General features: G+C 40.5%; 1 protein-coding gene across 1 annotated transcript; it reads left to right on the top strand.

The window, feature by feature from the left end:
- Positions 1 to 356: 356 nt before the first annotated feature.
- On the top strand, positions 357 to 21,796 carry LOC308365223 (aldehyde dehydrogenase, mitochondrial-like). Its single transcript, XM_080838596.1, has 13 exons — positions 357 to 536; positions 1,551 to 1,655; positions 2,042 to 2,182; positions 3,275 to 3,354; positions 8,192 to 8,303; positions 11,683 to 11,811; positions 17,596 to 17,709; positions 17,834 to 17,936; positions 18,236 to 18,420; positions 18,951 to 19,115; positions 19,863 to 20,020; positions 20,180 to 20,294; positions 21,459 to 21,796. The coding sequence occupies exons 1-13, from the start codon at positions 420 to 422 to the stop codon at positions 21,489 to 21,491; spliced, it is 1,557 nt and encodes a 518-aa protein (XP_080694722.1). The 5' UTR covers positions 357 to 419; the 3' UTR covers positions 21,492 to 21,796.
- The last annotated feature ends 914 nt before the right edge of the window (positions 21,797 to 22,710 follow it).

Here is a 22,710-nt window from a genome sequence, read left to right as displayed (position 1 = left end):
ATCGCATGGCTAATAATGTGTGTCAACAAACTATTCGGTAACACTTGTTAAGTGAGACTTCACTCATCTCTTTTGCTGACCTCGATACCCCAGTGTAGCACTTAATTGTGACCACAGTAACGCCAGGCAAGTAAACAGAAACATACTGAAAAGATAATTGTTTTACTATGATATTATTATTGCTTTGTCAATCACTTCTGTATATTCGAATTATTTGTATCACAATATCGATCTAGAACTGTCGCTGTGGATTGCTGAGTTCTTGTACTACCTTCATCTGCGCAGACTCAATAATTTGTTTCTCGTTCTCAGGGGCGGGCACTGGACGTCACCGTCGGACTTAAACCGTCCCGACGTTCTCGCACTCCCTGAACCCGTTAAACGAACGAAGGAAGGAATAGGTGTTGTCAAGTTGCACCATGCTGCGCACCGTGTTGACCCGAACTTTCCCCCAACTGTCGAGGATCTCGGCGTGCCAGTATTCCGCTGCAGCTATCCCTGCACCAAACACCCAGCCAGACGTGCATTTTAACAAGGTAATGTTAGGTATACAGCATACACTGATACACTGTATGACGCGACAACGTTACGTTACAGCGTGCGAAAAAGTTAGACAACTTGAGCTTTACTTTTTTGCACCCATTTATGTTTTGCAGCCTATTTATTCCATAGATCCAGACAGTGATTTTCAAAGTGTAGTCACTTGTTGCTCTTGAAACAGTGTAGCTACATGCTTAGTTGCCTGTCACGCGCACTTCCTCAACCCAATGTTTATGCTACTGTAGACTAATTTGACTTAACCTATTAGCGTTAAGTCATATCATCAGTTTGAAGAAGAGGACCTCGCTAATTTCATTTGAAAGCTTAGAAATACTCTTTTTAAAAACTATATTCAAACGAACACCAGGATGTGTCTGTAGAGTTTTGGAAAATCAACGTGTGCTACTTTTGTGTAATACAAGTTTTGAAATTCAACGTGGGGTAGGCCACGCACACGCACACGCTTTAGTGGTCCTAGTCCCCAGGATGTGTATGTGGTGAGTTGACCTCACAAGCAGTGACATTTCTGCTATAGTAGTTTCACCATGGTCAAAAGCAGAGCTCATGTCAAAACTCGATGAAAAAGATGAACTAATAGCCAATTCTACTGAAAAAGTAACATTCCTTGCATTGCAGCCTTTTCTGAACCTCAGAAGGTACATGGGTTACTTCATGGAATCTTGGGTGTCACTGCTTATCAGTCATGCAAGTACAAGTTGCACCAGGTTTCCCTTGACGTCAGAGAAAACAATACAGATCTATAAGTAATATACATTTTCACCAATTTTAGTACTAGAGTGTTAAACAGAAGTTGCTATTAAAGCAATATTTTCTGCTTAAGCGTTTTTTTTTTTTTTTTGGCTGACAGAAACGTTAACACGTTGTTTTTACAGCTTTGAAAAAAGTTTATTAGAGTTTAAGTGCTCAGTATGGTCATATTTAATTCCAAGTGCAAGGGTGGTGACTAGACCCCGGTGGTCTAAACATCATATTTTTGTTTCTCTGCTCAGCTCTTCATCAATAATGAGTGGCATGACGCAGTCAACAAGAGGACCTTCCCCACCATCAACCCTGCCACTGGGGAGGTCATTTGTCAGGTTGCAGAAGGAGACAAGGTGTGTGTGTGTGTGTGTGTGTGTGTGTGTGTGTGTGAGTGTGTGAGTGAGAGTGTGTGAGATGGATCTTTAACATGCATGAGTGTCCATGTATGTGTGGGTAAGTGGGAATGTTGTGCGCAGTTGTCTTGGAGGCAGAGTCATGATTCTCACATTTCACTGGCCAACATCATTGTAAAAAGGGTTTGTGTGTGTGTGTGTGCGCGTGTGTGTGTGCGCGTGTGTGTGTGTGTGTGTGTGAGAACTTGTATAGTAATTTGTGTGTTTACTCCACGCTGGGTTAATGACCTGCCCTGAGTGTCCTCCCCTGAGTGTTTGCTCCTCTCATCCCCCTCTCCATCTCCTGTCAAGTTCACCCTCCTCCTCTCTCGCTTTCTTTTGCTCAGGCCGATGTGGACAAAGCGGTGAAGGCGGCCAAGGATGCCTTCAGATTTGGGTCACCATGGCGACGGACGGATGCATCACACCGTGGGCTTCTCCTGAGCCGGCTGGCTGACGCCATTGAGAGAGACGCTGCTTATTTGGCTGTGAGTAACCACTTGCCTTTGCCTCACTTAGTGTTCCAGCTGACATGATTCACTGTAACCGAAATTCAGAGATATGAATTTGACTCACCTTGCTATTAGGAAATGGGTAAGAATATCAGGATGGCCTTTGAACAGGATCTTCACACATGGACTTAGCTGAGCTAGGGAGGAAAATTTGGGCCAGGTGGAATAATGCTAACCTAGCACTGAAGACAACAAAGCATTTGTTATTTTAGAATTAGCATTGTCGTATTATGTGTATATATAATGTATATATATATTTGTTGCATTAGATAGTAATATATCTGAGTGCTCTGTCGATAACTTGGTTCCCCCACCAATATGTTCAATAAACAATACGTGATCAGTCTATTATTGGGCGTTGTTGTTTGCATAACTGCATGACCATGAGCAAGCAGCAAAGCGGTTCTGTACAATTCAAATAGATGGTGAAATGTACTGATAGCAGTGGGTAGTTATTTGCTCCAATAATGTGTTTTAAAAATGGCTTGTTTGTCTCATGCTGTAATCATTTTACAATTGAATCCGAGCTATAGAGACATTTTGTTGAAAAGGTTGGGTAAAAGACTTTTGTGGTGACAGTTCACCCAAGGTTATGCAGTCTCTAAACTGCTGAATCATTTAGCAACAGTGAATGGACTGGTCGGGCAGATTTCCCCATGCCTTAGCAGGGTTGTCATGGTCAAGCCGTTACAATGTTATCAGCTCAGAGTGGTTTCCGCATACACCCTAAATTTCCCAATTTAACAGTTAGTTGCAGTGGAAGGCCTGAAATAGGAAAGTCTGCCCCCCTTTAGGAAATAAAGTTGAAGGCCCTGTTACGTCATGTTATGTAATTTTTATATGGTCATTAATCGTTATAATAGTATTGCTGCAGCATACATTAAAGATTGTAGATTATAAGAAGCATTCATTGATTTGTAGATTGATTTCTAGACTTGCTAGTAAATGTTTAGCTGCTGTTTAAATGGATTAATTCCACTCTAGCCTGTCTTAAGGCGATGCTTGTTTCATCCTACTTGAAGTAACATAACCAGGGACCATGGCTAAACGTGACCTCTTCCTTTCCAGGAACTAGAGACACTGGACAATGGGAAGCCCTATGCCGTGTCCTATATGGTTGATGTGCCCATGGTTGTGAAGGTCTTCAGGTATGTATCTGCGTGTGGGAGAGGGATGATATTGTTACAGATTAGGGAAGCTGCAGAGTTTATAGGGAATAGAATTAAAGGTGCAGTTGTTGATCCTGGCAAAAGATTGTTAATATTTGAACTCAACTGCTCAACTCAACCCCCCCCCCCCCCCACACACACACACACACACACACACACACACACACACACACACACACACACACACACACTTTGTATCTCATTTACAGAGCCAGAAGAACTGTGTACAAACACCAAATCTTTTTTGATGTGCACACACATAACGGTCAACCAGAGGACTGTGAGGAGAAATTCACAAAAGTTTGACAAAAAGTGTGTTCGATTATAAATGAGGACCTCACCTTTAATGATGCAAAGCTGCTAATGTTATAGTGGTAGAAGTAGATGATGACAAAAAACACATTTGGCTCCTGGCTGTGTTTGCTGCAGTCCCTGCCCATGGCTGATTGACTAACTTTTTGCAGCTCTACAGTGACTTGCGTTGTGGTGGGCTACTCATTAACCCCATTCAACTACACATTAGACAGTAATTATGTGTTAACACCTGAAGAGGTCACCATCTGGATAACATTTGACAAAGTTTGGTGTGTTGGCATTACTCTTTTGTGGCTGGGGTAAAGAAGGGCAAAACTGAAAGTTTAGCTTGCAGTTTTACCCAAGTATATTTGGTAAGTACCCAAGCAAACTAGTCTAGGGGTGTGCAAAAAAATCGATTCACATTCTTATCGCGAATCAAGTGCTTCCGATTCAGAATCGATTCATAGAATTCCAAAAATCGATTCATATTGAGAAAAAAAAAAAATTATATATTTTTTTAAATTAACGTTCTTTATGGCTTCGCAAACTGTGTAGTAGGTTAACGTTACGGTTTGAGTGATGGTGAGCGCGATACAGCGAAATGGTTGATAAAAAGCTTCTAAATAGAACGTTTACCTTTAAAAGTTGTGATGTGCAAAAGAAGCGAGCTTCACTGTTGTCTGAAAATGTCAACAGGCAGCTGGCTGAAAGCACAGAAGTAGTAGGCTTACCTTTTATTGGTAACCTAACTGTTACGGTTCATTGTTTTTGAAATAAGAGGCCTGACTTCTATGTTCACAGCAAACTTGAAAAAAAGAAAATATTAAGCCATGGTTTAACTGCACTATAGGATGAGTCTGAAATGTGCACTTTATAATTGTATTTTGTACCGCCCTGTTTGGCAATGTTGTTTTTAGGGGTGGGCGATATATATCGTCTGCGATAATATCGTCATTGTTGTTCAAACGATGTGCAAAATTACATTATCGAGTTTTTAAATGACTTCGCCAAAAACAATGACACGCACGGGGAAACTGTTCATATCATGTTCTTAATATAGCCTACGGCGCAGCAGCGCTCCCCACAGCACGGCACTCACACGACTAGTGGGCCTACGTAATCACGTGACATGGCTTCTCGCATCCACTTTGCAACAGGTTAGCAGCGCATGGTGATGTCTGTAGTGCCTCCGTTGGTGTAGCATAAAACGTGAGTTTTATTAAAACATAGCGTGTGTAATGTGTAGCTATTTCATTCCGTTTGTTAACATTTCCTTCTGTCTGTCTCTGAACGTAGTTGAATATTGTAGGGGAGTAAAATGCACCACGGCCAAAGTAGATTGCATGTTTTTAACTTCAGGGTTAATTCCCTTTCCTTTACGTCTGCTGCTGGTTAGTAAACACAGACAGCAGGAAAGGTTAGCAAACGGAATGAAATAGCTACACATTACACACACTATGCTTTAATAATACTCACGTTACTCCAGTGGTGTCAAAAGTAAACACATTCGTTACTTCAAGTAGAAGTATTGATACTGGAGTTTAAAAATACTCTGGTAAAAGTTGAAGTATCGACTTAACCTCTTTACTCAAGTAAAAGTAAAAAAGTACAGGCTCTAAAATGTACCTAAAGTATAAAAGTAAAAAGTAAAAAAAAAAAAAAACATTTAAAGATAAACTAGTTGGACTTAATATAATTGATACGACTGTAAGAAAAAGGAGGCTTAATTTAACAGCTGATGAGTTCTACATGGATCCCAAGACATGGTAAAAAATGTCATACAAAGACAACAAACTCGAAGAGCATGTAGACCTCCACCCCATTTGCACATTCGTCTCTCATCAAGGGCCTTTGCAACTAGGTTCATAGTCTTCGCATATTCTACCATAAATACAAGCTTGACAGGAGTTAACCTGTTAAAATAACAAATAAAAAACTCAAAATGTCATATTTATTTCATGGAACACCTTAAATTCAATAGCAAACCAATTATGTAATGCTAATCATCTGTAATGAGGGTTAGTAAATATACTTTATATACTGTAGTGTTTTATAGCTTTTCAATTCCAGATGAAAGAATATAGATATAGTTCAGCTTTAAAAATGAAAAGGGGCAGGAACATACTTGGTATTTTTAGTGCACTGTAAACAGCTGTAATGGCCTTGTTCTACTTGTTCCCTTAATTATTGTTGCTTTGATTTTTTGAAAGTTACCGAGTTACCATGTATAATGTTAAAAAACCCATTATTGTACATGAAAAATATGTCTGAGGATTTGCACGGTGTCTGAGTCACCTATCTAATGTTAGGATGCTACTAGCTGTAAGCGAGTAGCAATTCCTACGTGGTTCTTAGGTTCGAAAAGTTTGCACCGCATTCTCCATTTTGCTCCCGACGATTTCGAACAATTCTTTGAGGCAGGGCCAGGGATGTGGACGGTTTTGCTGTTCTCCATCGCCACTACTGTCTTGCGTCTTCAGACCCTTCAGACATCTCGCCAGAGTTGTCATGTCTTTCTGACACTGCCATTGACGCGCGTTGTATCATAACATTTGTTCGCCTCTGTTGTCTTGTTTTGCGTCATGCGTAAAGAAGATGGAAAGCCCTAACCAATGAGTGTTATGGCTTTCTATGCTTCATCCAATTACGCTCGAAATCAGTATCTGGATGGCGCCATCGATCTGTATTGGATGGCGCACATTTGAAACTTTAGAAACAAAACCGGAACCAAGAGTAACGAGCCTGATTTAAAAATGTAAGGAGTAGAAAGTACAGATAATTGTGTTGAAATGTAAGGAGTAGAAGTAAAAAGTTGCCAGAAAAATAAATACTCGAGTAAAGTAAAAATACCTAAAAATTCTACTTAAGTACAGTAACGAAGTATTTGTACTTCGTTACTTGACACCTCTGCGTTACTCACATACTGGTTAACACTTTCACAGCACATAAACGTTTGTTGCTACATCCAAACTATGAGTCACCGTTGTCCCTCCCTGTACGTGTACCTTAAAGGAGCCGCACCATTTTACTAAACTCTTCTTCTTCGTTCTTGCAATGTGAATCATTTAATTTAAATATGCTTATTGGCCTTATTGTGTAAGCTTGTGCGTTTAACAGCGCTTGTTTGTGAGAGAGAGCATTTAACTGTTGATGCCCCAGTTTACTAAAGCCAGGCTATTCATAAAAAACGTACGTCAATGTGGCATTAGTACTATGAACAGTTGAGCTACAGTCGGTCCGGGCTCGGTTACTTTTCTGTCGTACAGAAAAATTCGTCCCGATCCATGCTCTAATACTCATGTATTTGTACAATCCTGGACAGAATTTTAAGTTTAATAAGGCCATAAGAACTGCTGTTGATGTGCAATAATTCTCATGGATGCATGGAGCACTTTATTACAAGAGTTCAATATTTCTGCATTGCAGTTCAATTAAGTTATTTTTGTTTAAAGGACAATAAAGAAGTGTTTCCTTAAACATTGTGCCCATTATTGTAATCTCCAAGAAGGTATGACTCTGAGAATTCCAATCACATTTTTTTTTAAATATCGTCTAATTATTGTCAAAATGAAAAAAAATATCGAGATATTATATTTTGCCCATATCGCCCACCCCTAGTTGTTTTTCAATAAAATAAAACATTGCATAAAGCAAGCCAATCCACTTTTCCATGATAAGAGCATTAAAATAAAATTTGCGATTAATTAATTTGCGATGTAACGCGATTCATTTATTTAGTTAACTATGACAAAAATGCGATTAATCACGATCGTTTGACAGCACTAACATTTACATACTGTGAATCAATTTTTTTCAGTCGAGAATCGTTTTTGAATCGAAAATCGATTTTGAATTGAATCGTGAGCCTAAAAATCGGTATCGAATCGAATCGTGACATTTTCTGAATCGTGCACCCCTATAAACTACCCTCTGCATGCTCAGAGTATAAGGATGTGCAGAACATATTAAGAGAATTCCGTGCAGTCCAGTCAGTAGTGTTTACTTGCAAGGTCTCGCTAAAAACATTTTGTTTCAGTCCCACTAGATTAGAGATATGTTCAGGACCAGGCCCACTCGATTGGCCTCATATTTATGGTCTTGTAGGACCAGTTTTAAAAGAAATTCCAGTTAACCGGCACGTGTACGTTTTTTCTCTGAACTCTGACCTGGCATATCTTCAATTCAGTATGGAGTCTTGCAACAGAAAACACAGATGAGAGCTTCTGTTGCCAAAACTCGGTGCTTAGGGGGGAATTATGTAAGTAAGATGTATTTTACAAGAACAAGCACAGTCAGCAGATGGTGGATACAAATAGCCATTGAAACCACCCGTTCGGTAATCACATCTAATTATTCTAGTAAGTAGATTTCAACAGACACGGTCACTGTTTCGAGGATTAAAGCGTGATCCTCAAAAACTTTGTGTGTCCAAAGATTAATTCAATCTGTGTCAGACCACCTTCTAAATTCTCTATCCCCATGTGTTTGCGTGTGTCTTTTTGTCTGTCTTGGATTGCAGGTACTACGCAGGATGGGCTGATAAGTGGGGAGGCAAGACCATCCCCATTGATGGAGACTACTTCTGCTACACCAGACATGAGCCCATAGGAGTGTGTGGTCAGATAATTCCTGTGAGTCAATAATGGGAGTATTGGGGGATGTTTATAAGATTGCTGACCCACTGAAAGAGGTCATGACTACAAGACTTGAGATTGATTCTGCTACATGCTGTGAACTCTAGCTGGAAACACATGTATTGACATGTAAAAATCATTGCATAAATCAGCTATGTTTGAAGTAGACACTTCATTTCCTACCAACAGAAACCAATGAGATACAGAAATACATCATAATGATTCACTGTGAAGAGGCTTGAGCCCAGATGTAAACATGCAGCACAGACCCAAAAGAATGCATGCATTTTGTAAAGTGGTTGAAATGTGGAAGAAATGGGTGGATTAAGTCATGCAGATGCTCCTTGCTCCAGACATGTTTGTTTACTACAGCTCAGTGAACTGTCTTACTGATTTGGGGGAGACCGAGATGAAGGTTCCCTGAAGTCAGTGGTGTTCAGCCACAGTGTGCTCAGTGGTCTGCAGACTTTAGTAGTTTTGAGTAGGGAGGGAGATGGTGGGCCTGGAGGAGGAGAAAAAGAAGGAGGTTCCCACCAGAAGGAGAGCGGATAGGGTCTGCTGAGGACATTCCACTGGAACACTGCCTTGTTGTGTAACAGAAACGCTGGCAAAAGTCATTGGTCATGTAGTGCATATTTAGTGAGGCGCCTCTTGTGGAAGTGCTTGCCAGCCAAGGGCATGTTTTGTGTTGGGGTGTGTGGGTTCTGTGTGTAAGGATGCACGTATCATTCAGAAGCACATCTATCAGGAAGAATAGACTGTATGTAATTGAATGTAATTGAATGTAATAACTAGTGCTGTCAAACGATTTAAATATTAATCGCATTTTTGTCATAGTTAACTCAAAATTAATCGCAAATTTGTATCTATTCTAAATGTCCCTTCAATCATTTGTTTCCATAATTTTTATTTTATTTTAATGCTCTTATCAACATTCATAAAAGTGTATTGGCTTGCTTTATGCCATACTTTATTGAAAAAAAAAACATTTCCAAACACAGGGCGGTACAAAATAAAATTATAAAGTGCACATTTCAGATAAACAAGGACTCAGCCTATAGTGCAGTAAAACCATGGCTTAATATTTTCTTTTTTTCAAGTTTGCTGTGATCATAGAAGTCAGGCCTCTTATTTCAAAAACAATGAAACGTAACAGTTAGGTTACCAATAAAAGGTAAGCCTACTACTTCTGTGCTTTCAGCCAGCTGCCTGTTGACATTTTCAGACAACAGTGAAGCTCATTTCTTTTGCACAACACAACGTTTAAAGGTAAACTTTCCATTTCGCCATATCGCGCTCACCATTCACTTAAACGTAACGTTAGCCTACTACACAGTTTGGGAGGGCAAAAATATTTTTTTTTTTGTTACAACGCGCTACTCGCGCGAAAAAAAAATGTATGGCGTTAAAATGGGTTTGCGTTAACGCCGTTAATAACGCGTTAAACTGACAGCACTAATGTTTTGTTGAAACGGACAGAAACAGAAACGTGCTCCAGACAAAATAACAAGAGAAATTAAGAGGAAGTAACGATATCCAAAGAATGTAAGGGAGAGTTAGTAGGCCTAAGAATACCTTACCACCATTTTACCATCTATACTAAGAGTGAATTTAAATGTAAACAAATGTTTTATTCATTTTACATTTCCATATTTTCTTGTGCTGTGAGCTCTTTAATCTAGAGACCCATTCAGAATGTCTTCATATTGGGATGGAGTCTGGACTGCATACTATCTAATCTAGAGACCCATGCAGAATGACTTCACATGGGGATGGCTTTAGAGTCTGGACTGCAACCTCAAAACTTTCACGCTCACACACATTGACTGTGAGCGGTTTGTGAGGTCACTAACCTGCAGGTTTGACTTTGCCCCCTGTGATACCTTTGCCACGGGTGATACCTGCATTGTTCGTGCTGGTGTAAGGGCCAGGCGCACAGATAATGGTCTTTTTGTAGCTAACATTTATCATTTTGTTTGGGCCACTGGACACCTCATACATAGTGCTGCAATCACATATAGGTCCCAGGTAAAGGAGTGCTGTTCTCTTATATGAATACTATCCAGAGATGGCTGGATTTACTGAGGGTATCCTGCCCAACATAATTGCTAATAATTCCATTCCAGCACAAAAGCAATGAATGCTCCCAATACAAGGGATGTTTTGAGCTCCCTCCTATCATTGCCTCAAAAGTCAATGCTTCCTCCTCCGCTGATTCCGTGTGTATACAGCTGAACTATCTGACTGGTGTGTGTGCTCTTTAGCCCACAAGTTCAGCTGGTGATGTGTCAGGATGTTTTGGTGCTTGTGGCACACAAACTTGCTTTAGAGGAGCTCAGTTTTCATTTTGTTCAGGTTGGAGCCCTTATGAAAACCTTTCTGATTTCTGTACACAGTGTTGTTGATAATTTGCCAAGATGTGCTCCTGAGATACAGTTTGTGACCCTTACTGAAGCATTTGACCTCTACACTAGGAGGTTTGTGAGGGTTGTGTTCTTAAAGTAACACCATGGAGTTTCTGGAGCCGCCAGGTAGGGGCTACTGTCTCCTGGACTATTCAGTAACGTATTTGCTGTCTTGCTTTGTCTTGTGTTTCAGTTGCTTGATGTTTGACTGTGTTAGGAAAGTTGTTGACTCGCTAGTTTGTCATAAACAAAGTAAGCTAATTTCAACAGGTTTTCGCTATTCAACAGGTTTTTCGCTTTTCAAGTATGGCCGCTAGCAAGACATCTCATTAGCGATGTTAGCAAGCTTGTTATAACACGCTTGGACATTGATGCTAGTAATAAGTGCTCTTGCGTCGGCTTCTTTGTAATGTTATTGTTATAGCTATCCTAACACAGTCAAACATCAAGCAAGTGCAAGACAAGACAAAGCAAGACAGCAAATAAGTTACTGAATAGTCCAGCAGGAAGTAGCCCCCTACCTGGCGGCTCCAGAAAAGCCATACTGTTACTTAACAGTATAACACATAGACCCAAGCTGTGGTTCTCTGAAAGCATGTTGTTCAAAACAGTCCAAGAATTTTGTTTTCCAACATTGACACTGACAGATTTTTAACATGATCTAATAGTTCATGTTATTTGTGTAGTTGTGCTGTTTTATACTTTGCAAATAATTGAAATCAAACCTTGGTTGTGCAAACTGCTTGTTTCATTACACGGAATGACTCTACTCTGTAAACTCTTGACATGCCATGTGAGCCAACTAATCCAGTCTCTACAATTCAGGTTTCCTTTGGTCATGGCATATACTGTATTTCCCTGCTGATATAATATTGCAAAAGTATTGCTGCAATTGTTGATTGGTGTATAAAACTAAAAGCATCCTTTAACCAAGTCCCCTCTTCTCTTTCTACCCCCGACTCCCATCCCAGTGGAATTTCCCGCTGCTGATGCAGGCATGGAAGCTGGGCCCTGCTCTGGCCACAGGCAACACTGTGGTCATGAAGGTGGCAGAGCAGACGCCCCTCACTGCCCTCTATGTGGCCAACCTCATCAAGGAGGTGGGTACACACCCAAACACACATACGTGTACACCTAGTGAGATTTGTAGGACTGAAGATTAAGTATAAACTAGAATGCGTTTCGTGAACGAACTGCAAGAGTGTGCTTGCTCTGTTGCGGCCATGACCTTTGACATTGCAGCCATAACATCACACAAAGGATCAGACATGGGAAGAAAAGTATTAACAGTCTGAGGTGTAACTAGAAATAACCTTTATTGTTATAACATAAGGTATATAGCCATAACATCACACAAAGGATCAGACATGGGAAGAAAAGTATTAACAGTCTGAGGTGTAACTAGAAACAACCTTTATTGTTAAATCTAGGGGCAGATGTCAGTGATAATTGCTTAGATTTTCTTAATGATAATATACAACACTTAGTAAACAAAACAAAAAAAGGTGTGGCATCCAGTGTTGGGAAAGTTCGTTTTCTACATGAACTAGTTCAGTTCAAAGTTCACACATTTTAAAATGAACTAGTTCAGTTCATAGTTCATAATTCAAAAAATTTGAACTAAGTTCACAGCTCCAAAAACTGAACTAGTTCAGTTCTTTTTTTCAATATGTTGCGAGCTAAAAAAAAAAAAATCTAAATCTCTATATGTCTGCAATACCGCTTTCGGCCTCTATGCAACTTTGTCGCTCTCACACTTGCCAGGCATTGACAGTAAAATAAAGCACACGCAGCGATTTGAAACTGTTAAATGACTGTTAAATGTGTGTTTTTCGCCTGGAAGTCTCTAGAAATCTGGCACCTTATTGAACTAAATTAAAAAGAGTGAACGTGCCGTTCACAGACACCAGAATGAACGCGTTCACAGTATCGTTCATCAGGCAATAATACAGAACGTTCAGTTCACGTTCACCAAAATTATGAACGAGTTCATGAACTTTCGGTCAATGAACGCGTTCAGGTACAACACTGGTGGCATTCAACATGGGCCTGTAGTCTTGTAAATCACATAATGTGTAGGCCTACAATAACAGGGAGCATGAATCTATCTACAGTGGGGAAAATAAGTATTTGAACCCCTTGCGATTTCACAAGTTTGGCCACTTGCAAAGAAATGTGTGATCTATAATTGTAATGGTAGGTGTATATTAACAGTGAGAAACAGAATATCAACAAAAAAATCCAGAAAAATGCATTTTATAACATTTATGACTTTATTTGCATTTGATGCAAAAAATAAGTATTTGAACCCCCAAAACTGACTGACAAAAATGACTTAGTACTTGGTGGAATAACCCTTATTGGCAAGCACAGACGTTTCTTGTAGTTGGTCACCAGGTTTACAAACATCTCAGGGGGGATTTTGGTCCACTCATCTTTCCAGATCCTCTCCAAATCTTTAAGGTTGTGTTTTCAATGGGAGGGAATGAGGGAATGGAGAGGTTCAAGCCCAATATTCCACGTTACATGGCCCCATCCATAGTCCCCTTGATGCGGTGGAGTCGTCCTGTACCCTTGGCAGAGAAACAGCCCCAAAGCATAATGTTTCCACCTCCATGCTTGATGGTGGGTATGATGTACTCTTGGGGTCATATTCAGCATCCCCCCCCCGTCAAACACGGCAAGTCTAGTTGATGCCAAAGAGCTTGATTTTGGTATCATCTGACCACATTCTGTCTCCCAATCCTCCCTAGAATCATTCAAGTGTGCAATGGTAAACTTCAGATGGCCCTGTATATGCGCTTCCTTGAGCAGGGGGACCTTGCGAGTGCTGCAGTACTTAAAAAAATGATTGCGTGGTGTGTTGCCAATGGTTTTCTTGGTGACTCTGGTCCCAGCTGCCTTGAGATCATTCACAAGCTCCCCCTGTGTAGTTCTGGGGTTATTCTGCACCTTCCGAATGATCACTGATTCCGCACGAGGGGATATCTTGCATGGAGCCCCAGACCTAAAGCGGGTGACAGTTGTTTGGTGTTGCTTCCATTTATGAATAATCGCACCAATAGTTATCTGCTACTCACTAAGCTGCTTGCCGGTGGTTTTGTAGCCCATTCCAGCCTTGTGCAGGTCTACAATCTTATCTCTAACGTCCTTGGACAGCTCTTTGGTCTTGCCCATGGTGGTGAGGTTGAAGGTGTGAAGTATGATTCTTTGGACAGGTTTCTTTTATACAGGTCACCAGTTGAGATCAGGTATACCTTGTTAGACCTAATGAGGACTAATCTGTGTGCTTTTTGGGCACATAACTGGCCATTGGGAGCCAGAATTCTTGCTGTTTGCTTGGGGGTTCAAATACTTATTTTTTGCATCAAATGCAAATAAAGTCATAAATCTTATAAAATGCAGTTTTCTGGATTTTTTTGTTGATATTCTGTTTCTCACTGTTAAAATACACCTACCATTCAAATTCTAGATCACACATTTCTTTGCAAGTGGCCAAACTTGCGAAGTCGGCAGGGGTTCAAATACTTATTTTCCCCACTGTATATACTTATAGATGTATTCATATCTATTCATCCATCCACGCATCCAATATAATGTGCCCGTGGGATCACGTGACGTTAGCTACAAAATGTCAGGTCCCTCCCTCACCCCTCATTAGTTCGCTCGCAGTGATTCAGGCAGACGGATGGAGGATATCACTTAACCTGTTGATAATCTAGCCAAGGCCTGTATGACTGTCAGGTTGTTGACCAAAAATGTAAAGTTTATCTTTCTGTACCCATCGGTTGACCAATAAAAGTTTAAACAAATCCGAGTTATCGTCAGGCCGTCGCATTTTTTTCTGAGCTAGTCGCCCAAACTGGATAACCCAGTGCTACAACTGACGAAGTTGGCTATACACCTGGACAAATGCCCCTACACTCATTCCAATATCGTATATGGATAACAGAGGATGTGATTACAGTATAAAGACAGTTCACAAGTTATCTTTGAGTCATCAATTGCGAGCAGGTACGATACACCGCTAGCCAGCCCACCCCATCGTACTGCTTGAAACTTATAAGCTGTGCTCAGAAGTTAGCACAAATAGCTAAACCTATCAACTTTTGTTGGTGACAGCCACTGATGAGAACAGCGATGTATTTGTTCAGTGTGTATTTATTGAAAATGATTAGTTTACCAGGCACTAACATCACTCATTCCAATATCGTATATGGATAACAGAGGATGTGATTACAGTATAAAGACAGTTCACAAGTTATCTTTGAGTCATCAATTGCGAGCAGGTACGATACACCGCTGATGAGAACAGCGATGTATTTGTTCAGTGTGTATTTATTGAAAATGATTAGTTTACCAGGCACATACATCTATGTCATCCAACATGGGAAATCCATGTCCTAACTCATGTGAGTTATCGTTGGTACACATCATTATAGTTTCTTCAAGGCTGAAAATTTGCCATCTTTTTGGTGCCGACATATTGACGAAATTACTTATTATGTGATGATTACTTGAGCTGAGGTAATGATATCAGAGGCTACAAAGTTACATTCTTTACAGCGGGAAAGTGAGTCATATGTAACAAATAATATAGCTTGTGTTTCAAAGAATTAGCTGGAACAAATTACTTTTATTGGGTAGGTAGATATAAGATAGCCAGTGACTTCAGGCGAACTCCGGCTCCCTCCGTGGTGGACACCATAACAGTAAAGAGTTTGGAACATCATCTGTTGACTCAGAGCATTCTTTACTTAGCGGGGGGAGGTGGCGGGGACCGGCCCGGACTAGAAGGAGCGCGCTGTCTGTGAAGCGGACCTGTGAGAGGACTGCCGTGTTTCGTTTGCCGGGCAGCTGATGACATTCTTGCTGCCGGCACGGCACCAACTGCTGCAGCGCTTTGTGTTTCTGCCACTTCCCCAACAGCGCGCAAACTTACGGTAACCTTGCCTATGTGAAGCAGAGTCTTTTACGTTCACATTAGCCCCCCACACAATGAAAGACAGATTTCTGTTGAATATGCCTGTGATATAAAGCTTGATGGTGGTTTTCGATTTACATGACTTTTATGGCATCAATCTCAACTGATCTAATTTCAGTTGGCTAGAGTGGGTGACGTCACAATGGCTCAACATTCCACCATGTTATTCTATGAGAGAAAAAGGTGATGAAAAAGACGAATAAAAAAAGAGTGGCAAGGAGTACCACCACGAAAACATATAGCAGGTTGCACCGACGTTTCGGTGTTTGAACGGCGTCTGTACCTCGAACGGGCGAGGCCTGATTCGATGCAAGAAAAACGGGGAGAATAAATAAATAAACTAGAATGCGTTTCGTGAACGAACTGCGAGAGTGTGCTTGCTCTGTTGCGGCCATCAAGCACAAGCAACTGCAGTGGCCGAGTGCGCATATGTTGTTGAGGGGCCTCACAGACTGATATCTGAGAACAAAATCTGTATAGTACTGTGTTTTCTGTGTTCAGTACAACGTTGAATGCAGCTTGTAGGATGAATCTGCCAGCCTTCCAGTGTAACCATTTGCAGTGACACTGAATACACCTTTTTGTTTTCAACCAATATATTTTTGCAAGCAACCAAGCTCAACCATTATATTTTGGCTCCACTGACGTTTAGACATATGAGGGTATCTTTGTTGTTCTGTTTTTGTTTGTTTGTTTGCTTGTTTATTGTGAAAGGGTCTAGTGGAGCGTGGAGAAGTCTTAAAATAGGCTCCAAGTGACATTATCTCTTATGGGGTGTAATTATTCCTCCAAAGGTCGTGTTAATCAATGAGTCTAGATTTTGAAAATTCAAATTATGTGATGGCACAATACAACTACTATGCCTAGCTGGCCTTAGAGTTAAATCAACCACATATCCTCCATATGAAATGCTGTGAAATGTATCTATGCTTCAAATTTGGTTACATTACTCAGACTGTTAATACTTTTCTTCCTCATCTGACACGTGAAATTACCACGACAAAAACAAAACACACAAAGATGATTGAAAGCTACAATTATTTCTAGAAGGACAAGCTTAGATAAGTATCGTAAGTTCGTAACGGTATTAATTATTGGAATGCATGTGTTAACGGGCAAACGTACGCGTTGTCATGTTAACCCGTTATTTAAACTGAGGATATCCATTGTTAATCCAGCTAGTTTAGCATAATTGATAAGATCCAATGGTATCTAATGTTACCTAGCTAGGTATGCAAACTGTCGGTATCATTAACTCCACAATGACATGTCACTTGCATTAATCTGAGAATGGCATGTTAGTAGTACATTTAATATCAGTACAGTGTTTAATTACCGCTGATAGGCTACTTACATTTACGGTCTTCTGCCACCGCCTCCGCTGTAGCCACCTTGTGTATCTCGAACAGAAATAAAGTGTATTGTCCGCTCACGAAATGTAACTGTGTTTTTGCAAAGCATCTGCCCCAACTTTCTTTTCCCGACAGTGACATTTATGTTGTACATAATCCATCCCCATAAACCGGAGATTTCAAGCATACAGAAATACAGCATTCAAGAGTAATATTGGCTAACGAGTTGTAGCTAAGCCCTGGGTGAAGGCTAAATAGCTTGCTAGCTTTTATCACTTTAGCTTTCTCAGTAGAGTGCTAAGACACAGCAACTATACACGATTGTATCAATTGTATATCTAGGTTTTCTTTGGTGACTGTTGTCGCATTCAACAGCACAACATATCCCTTCGGGCAAGCACACTAATAAAGAAAACTTATGATGAACAATACTGTGCTTCCCTACGGGCAAGCACACTAATTACACCTTTTCCCCTAATGAAATTCTCCCAAATGAAGTCTTACTCAAGAGTATATATACTATTGCGTATGTCCATTGCTTGCTTCAGGTGGGATTCCCCCCTGGCGTGGTGAACATTATCCCCGGTATGGGCCCATCAGCTGGGGCTGCCATAGCCACGCACATGGATGTGGACAAGGTGGCCTTCACAGGGTCCACCGAGGTGAGAAACCTCCCTCGGCTCTTTTGCTCCATCTTATCTCCCCCACTCACTTTCAGCAAACAGCTTTAATGTCTCTGCAGGTGTAGGTCAGATGATATGCGTCTAAATTGTGTTCTTTCAACAGGTGGGCAAACTGATCCAGCAGGCCTCAGGCTCCAGCAACCTGAAGAAGGTCACCCTGGAGCTGGGAGGAAAGAGCCCAAACATCATCATGTCTGATGCTAACAGTAAGCCGTGTGCCCCCTGTTGTGCTTTTCATACTGCCTCAGGACTGATTAACTATAAGGCTTGCTATTTCATTTTTTTTTATTTTGGTAACAGTATTTTCACAGTCTAAATGTAAATGCCATTCTTTGATCTTTTCTTCGAATCATAATTCATGAAAGATGATACTTCTTTGTGTGGCTGGCGTTCATTTGTACTGTGCTCCTCTGAAGTCACCTTAATGTGTGGTCTACTTTATATTTTGTGTCCTCTGAGGTCACCCTAATGTGTGGTCTACTTTAAATTCTGTCTGCCTATGTAGTGGAGGAGGCTGTGGAGCAGTCCCACTTTGCTCTGTTCTTCAACCAGGGTCAGTGCTGTTGTGCTGGATCCCGCACCTATGTGCAGGAGAGCATCTACGACGAGTTTGTGGAGCGCAGCGTGGAGAGGGCCAAGAAGAGGGTGGTGGGAGACCCCTTCAACCTCAAGACTGAGCAGGGACCTCAGGTAAAGATCAAGACACGGTTGCATGCAGCGGTATGAGTAAGTCTGACTCAAAGATGGTTATTAAATCAGTTACACACATGCTCATTCTCATTCATGTATATGCATGGCTGTCTCTCCACCTCCAAGATAATCTCTCAAGGAGTTTTGACAACAGCATACTGTTAGTTTTAAAAGCACACTGTGTGCAAGATATCAAGACCCCCTGATTAGAAAATAAACTTTTTTTTTTTTTACTTTTGTACCTTTTCTCATAATTTCACATCAAAATCGAACTTTTTCTTTGTCTGAATTTAAAGCTCCTACCTTCATGCTTAATCTAGGCTAAATTGGCAGACAAAAAGTATTATATCATTCATATTTAGTTTAGTATATTTATGCCTTTAACACCATTTTGTCCCACTGATGGTAGTCAAATCACATGAAAGATGGTGAGAAAATGTGTTGCACAGATATGATACTGCCATTTCAGAGTATGCAGATATACTTGCACCGCTACACATACTTATTGAGCCATCTTCCTTGGACCTCAGGTGGATGAGGAGCAGTTCAAGAAGATTCTGGGCTACATCAGCACTGGGAAGCGAGAGGGTGCCAAACTAATGTGTGGGGGAGCCGTGGCAGCTGACCGGGGCTACTTTATCCAACCCACCATCTTTGGGGAGGTCCAGGATGACATGACTATTGCGCGGGAGGAGGTAGGAAGACTGGTGGTGTGTGTGTGTGTGTGTGTGTGTGTGTGTGTGTGTGTCCAGATCCAAGGCAGATCCAAGCCTAGCAGCTTCAATTCTTCAGCCACTCTTCACTTTGGTATGGGAAAATAAGAAAATACCTGATGACTGGTCTGAAGGAATTATCATCAAACTCCCAAAGCCAGGCTCCCTACGAAACTGTAATAACTGGAGAGGAATTACACTCTTGTCAATACCAAGCAAGACCCTAGCAAAGATCATTGTTAACCGTATAACAGAGGCTGTTGACAAGCACCTCAGGAAAGAACAGGCTGGTTTCAGAAGGGGTAAAAGTTGCATCGACCAGATTTTCACCTTACGCAACATAATTGAGCAGTGCACAGAGTGGCAAAGAGAACTGTACGTAAACTTTGTCGACTTTGAAAAAGCGTTTGATTCTATCCACCGTGCAAGCCTATGGAATATACTGTACCAGTATGGAATACCGGAAGAAATAGTGCTCATAATTAAAAGTTTTTACAGTAACTTCAGGTGCAGAGTTGGAAATAGCTTACAAACATTTCATGTAAAATCAGGTGTAAAACAAGGTTGTGTGATGTCAGCACTGCTTTTCAACATTGCGATTGACAATGCGATAGGCATTGTCATGGGCAGACTATGTTAAGAGATGTATGAGGTGGATGAAGTCAGTAGAACTTATGCTCAACATACTATTTTGTTCCTCCAAATAAGTACACATTTTGCCTTTTTCAGATCTTTGGCCCAGTCATGCAGATCCTGAAGTTTAAGTCACTCGAGGAGGTTGTAGAGAGGGCAAATGACAGCATGTATGGCCTGGCTGCGGCAGTCTTCACCAAGGACCTTGATAAAGCCCACTATATCTCCAATGGCCTGCGGGCAGGAACAGTTTGGTAACTGCCCTCAGTTCTTCACCCGGCATACATCCCTCTTACCACAAGAGACTAAACTGCTCTGTGTCAGATATTGAAGTTTCTTTTTCTTGAGATACCAGTAGTAGATTCCAATGAGGTTAACTGCTGAGTACTGTTCATTCTTTTTGTTCTCGTCAGGATCAACTGCTATGATGTGTTTGGAGCCCAAGCTCCATTTGGTGGTTACAAGGCCTCAGGAAATGGCCGTGAACTGGGAGAGTATGGCCTGGACAACTACACAGAAGTAAAAACGGTAAGAACAAACCTTTGCTTCAAACAACTCTCCCATTATCAGCTGGAGATATGACACAGAGCAGGCCTTGCATCTATTAGACTGGAGTTTGTTCATTTGAGGCATACTGGTATTGACGGGCAGAGGGCAGTTCATTCCCACTCTTGGGCTGTGCTGGGCCTGGACATTTACACAGCTTGTGTTGCTGTCCTTCAAGTGTTACAACAAATCAAACTGGCTTCAAGGCTGCAGAAAGCTTGGCACAGTTTGGAATGACGGTGTTGCACAATCCCCATATCAGATAACTGTATTTACCAGATGATTTCTACAAGTCACTGGAGAATTTCATGTAGTAAGTCCTTCAAAAAGTTTGCTGGGTAAACATCGGATGATGATATAACTATAAAATACCAGTAATACCATAGACCAGAGCAAAGTAGAGGTTTTGCACATTCTGTGGAACTGGACTGTGTTATCTGTTGTGCATTTTGCCCCCTGAAACATCACGCACACAGTCCCTATTTATAATTCATTTTCTGGTTTTTAATGCTTCTAGCCTAGGTGATGTCAGTGGTTTTAGTTGTGAAGAAAATTAAATGCTTCTAGACCTATTACATACACTCAGTTAACAGTTTATTAGGTGCACCTAGGAAAAGCTAATACAGTCTAATATAAGTAATAAATGCAAATAAATCCCCCTTTAAGATTGTTTAGTTACGTTTGTGTTGAAACAGTTTAAGAGAAGTGGCGATTCAACTGTATAAGCTTTTTGGAGAATAGTTTGTGGTGCTGTTAAACTGTATTGAAATTAACACAAAAGTGTTTGTCTTTTGGCCAAGCCTCCCTGATTGATACTAACTACAGCCTCTAAACTGAACACATAGTAGAAACAGCATTTCTATAAATTAGTTTTAAAAGATTGAGCTGAAACTGAGACACATTATGTGCACAGTCATTTTTTGATGACCAACAGTGTACATTGTGATGTTATATTTTTTATTTCCATGATGAGTATACATAGACAGTATGTTTTGTACTGTGCGGCACTGTATTATACTGCCATAAAATCCTTCATAGCTGTGTTGAAATTTCTACTGATGCAATCTAACATATTGAATGTCTAACAAGATTTTAAACTGTATACCAGCTGTGTATAGTTTAATGATGTATTTATCTTCCTTGCAGGTGACAATCAAAGTTCCCCAGAAAAACTCGTAAGGACAGATGTATGCTTCCCAGTCCAGAGAAGATAGCTTAATACCCCACTTCATCACAATGTAGCACTTCCTTTAGAATAATTGTATTATTTCTGCCAAACAGAACCATATCTGAAAGCAACCTTATGGAGTTCCAACAACAACACAGTTGGCTTTGATAACCCCTTTGTGTACAAAGGTATGAATCTAAACACTATAGCTCCCTGTTTTCTGAATGTGAGTTTGATGTGTACATTTTTACAGATGGCAATGTGAAATTTGACTCAAACTGTTTTGTTTAATAAATGCTTTGAACACTGAAGTGTGTTAAATTAATGGAAGTCTTGACCTTTTCATAAAAACGTAAAATCCATACCCAAATCCCCCTTTTTCTGATGTGGCTTTCCCTCCCCTAGAGGGCGGGTTTTACCAAAACGCGGTTAGTTTTGGTAGGAACGCGATTATACACATCCAGCACTGTGTAGAATAGATCAACAACAACCACCGTCCCTTCCGAACCATTAAGACACAATTACTTGCAGCTAAGGTACCTGTAGTATTAAAGAGCACTGGTAATGCTAAGTAAAATTAGGCAAACACTAGTTAGTTTATAGCTAAACATTTGAGGAGATAGCGTTATTCGCCACACCACTAGGAATGCCCTTATAAACTCCGTTGTGCAGTCAATTAGAGAAACGTGCATACCCAATTGTTCATTAAGTCGGACTGTTTAAAGTATCACACCATAAACATAATTAACAGTAAAGTTGTCTTGTGATGTCCCTGTGAAGATTTCTGAATGATCTATCTACAAATATTGAAGAAAGACCGCTTCAGTGATAAAGCCCCATATAATTAGAGGTCTACATCATGCCTGAAAATTTAACAAATTAAAAAACTGTTTCAAATACATACACGAATGTTAATGTATACCGATAAACGTATGTAAGGAATAAAGTTGGTGTTTTATAAGCAATTGAATTCTAATTGTTTTGTTAGAATACAAAAATTATCAAATTTATGTCAGGCATTGACTGGGAAGGCGCATACTACACCAGAGAGCTCGTCAGTGTTTTCTTAGGTGTAAGAGTGGCTAGCAACAAGCTAGCTCTGTAACGGAGTAGTTGTCGAGTTAATAGTACAGTCAATATGAGTATTTCTTGTATTGGGTTGCTGGTGTAATCATTGTATTTACACGGCCCCTGTAGTGAGTATCACTTAAAGTTAGAGCTATCCATAAT

Source organism: Sprattus sprattus, assembly GCF_963457725.1.
Source record: "Sprattus sprattus genome assembly, chromosome: 5".
Classification (NCBI taxonomy): domain Eukaryota; kingdom Metazoa; phylum Chordata; class Actinopteri; order Clupeiformes; family Clupeidae; genus Sprattus; species Sprattus sprattus.
Note: the sequence above shows the minus strand (reverse complement) of the source record. Positions and strands in the feature narration are given on the sequence as shown.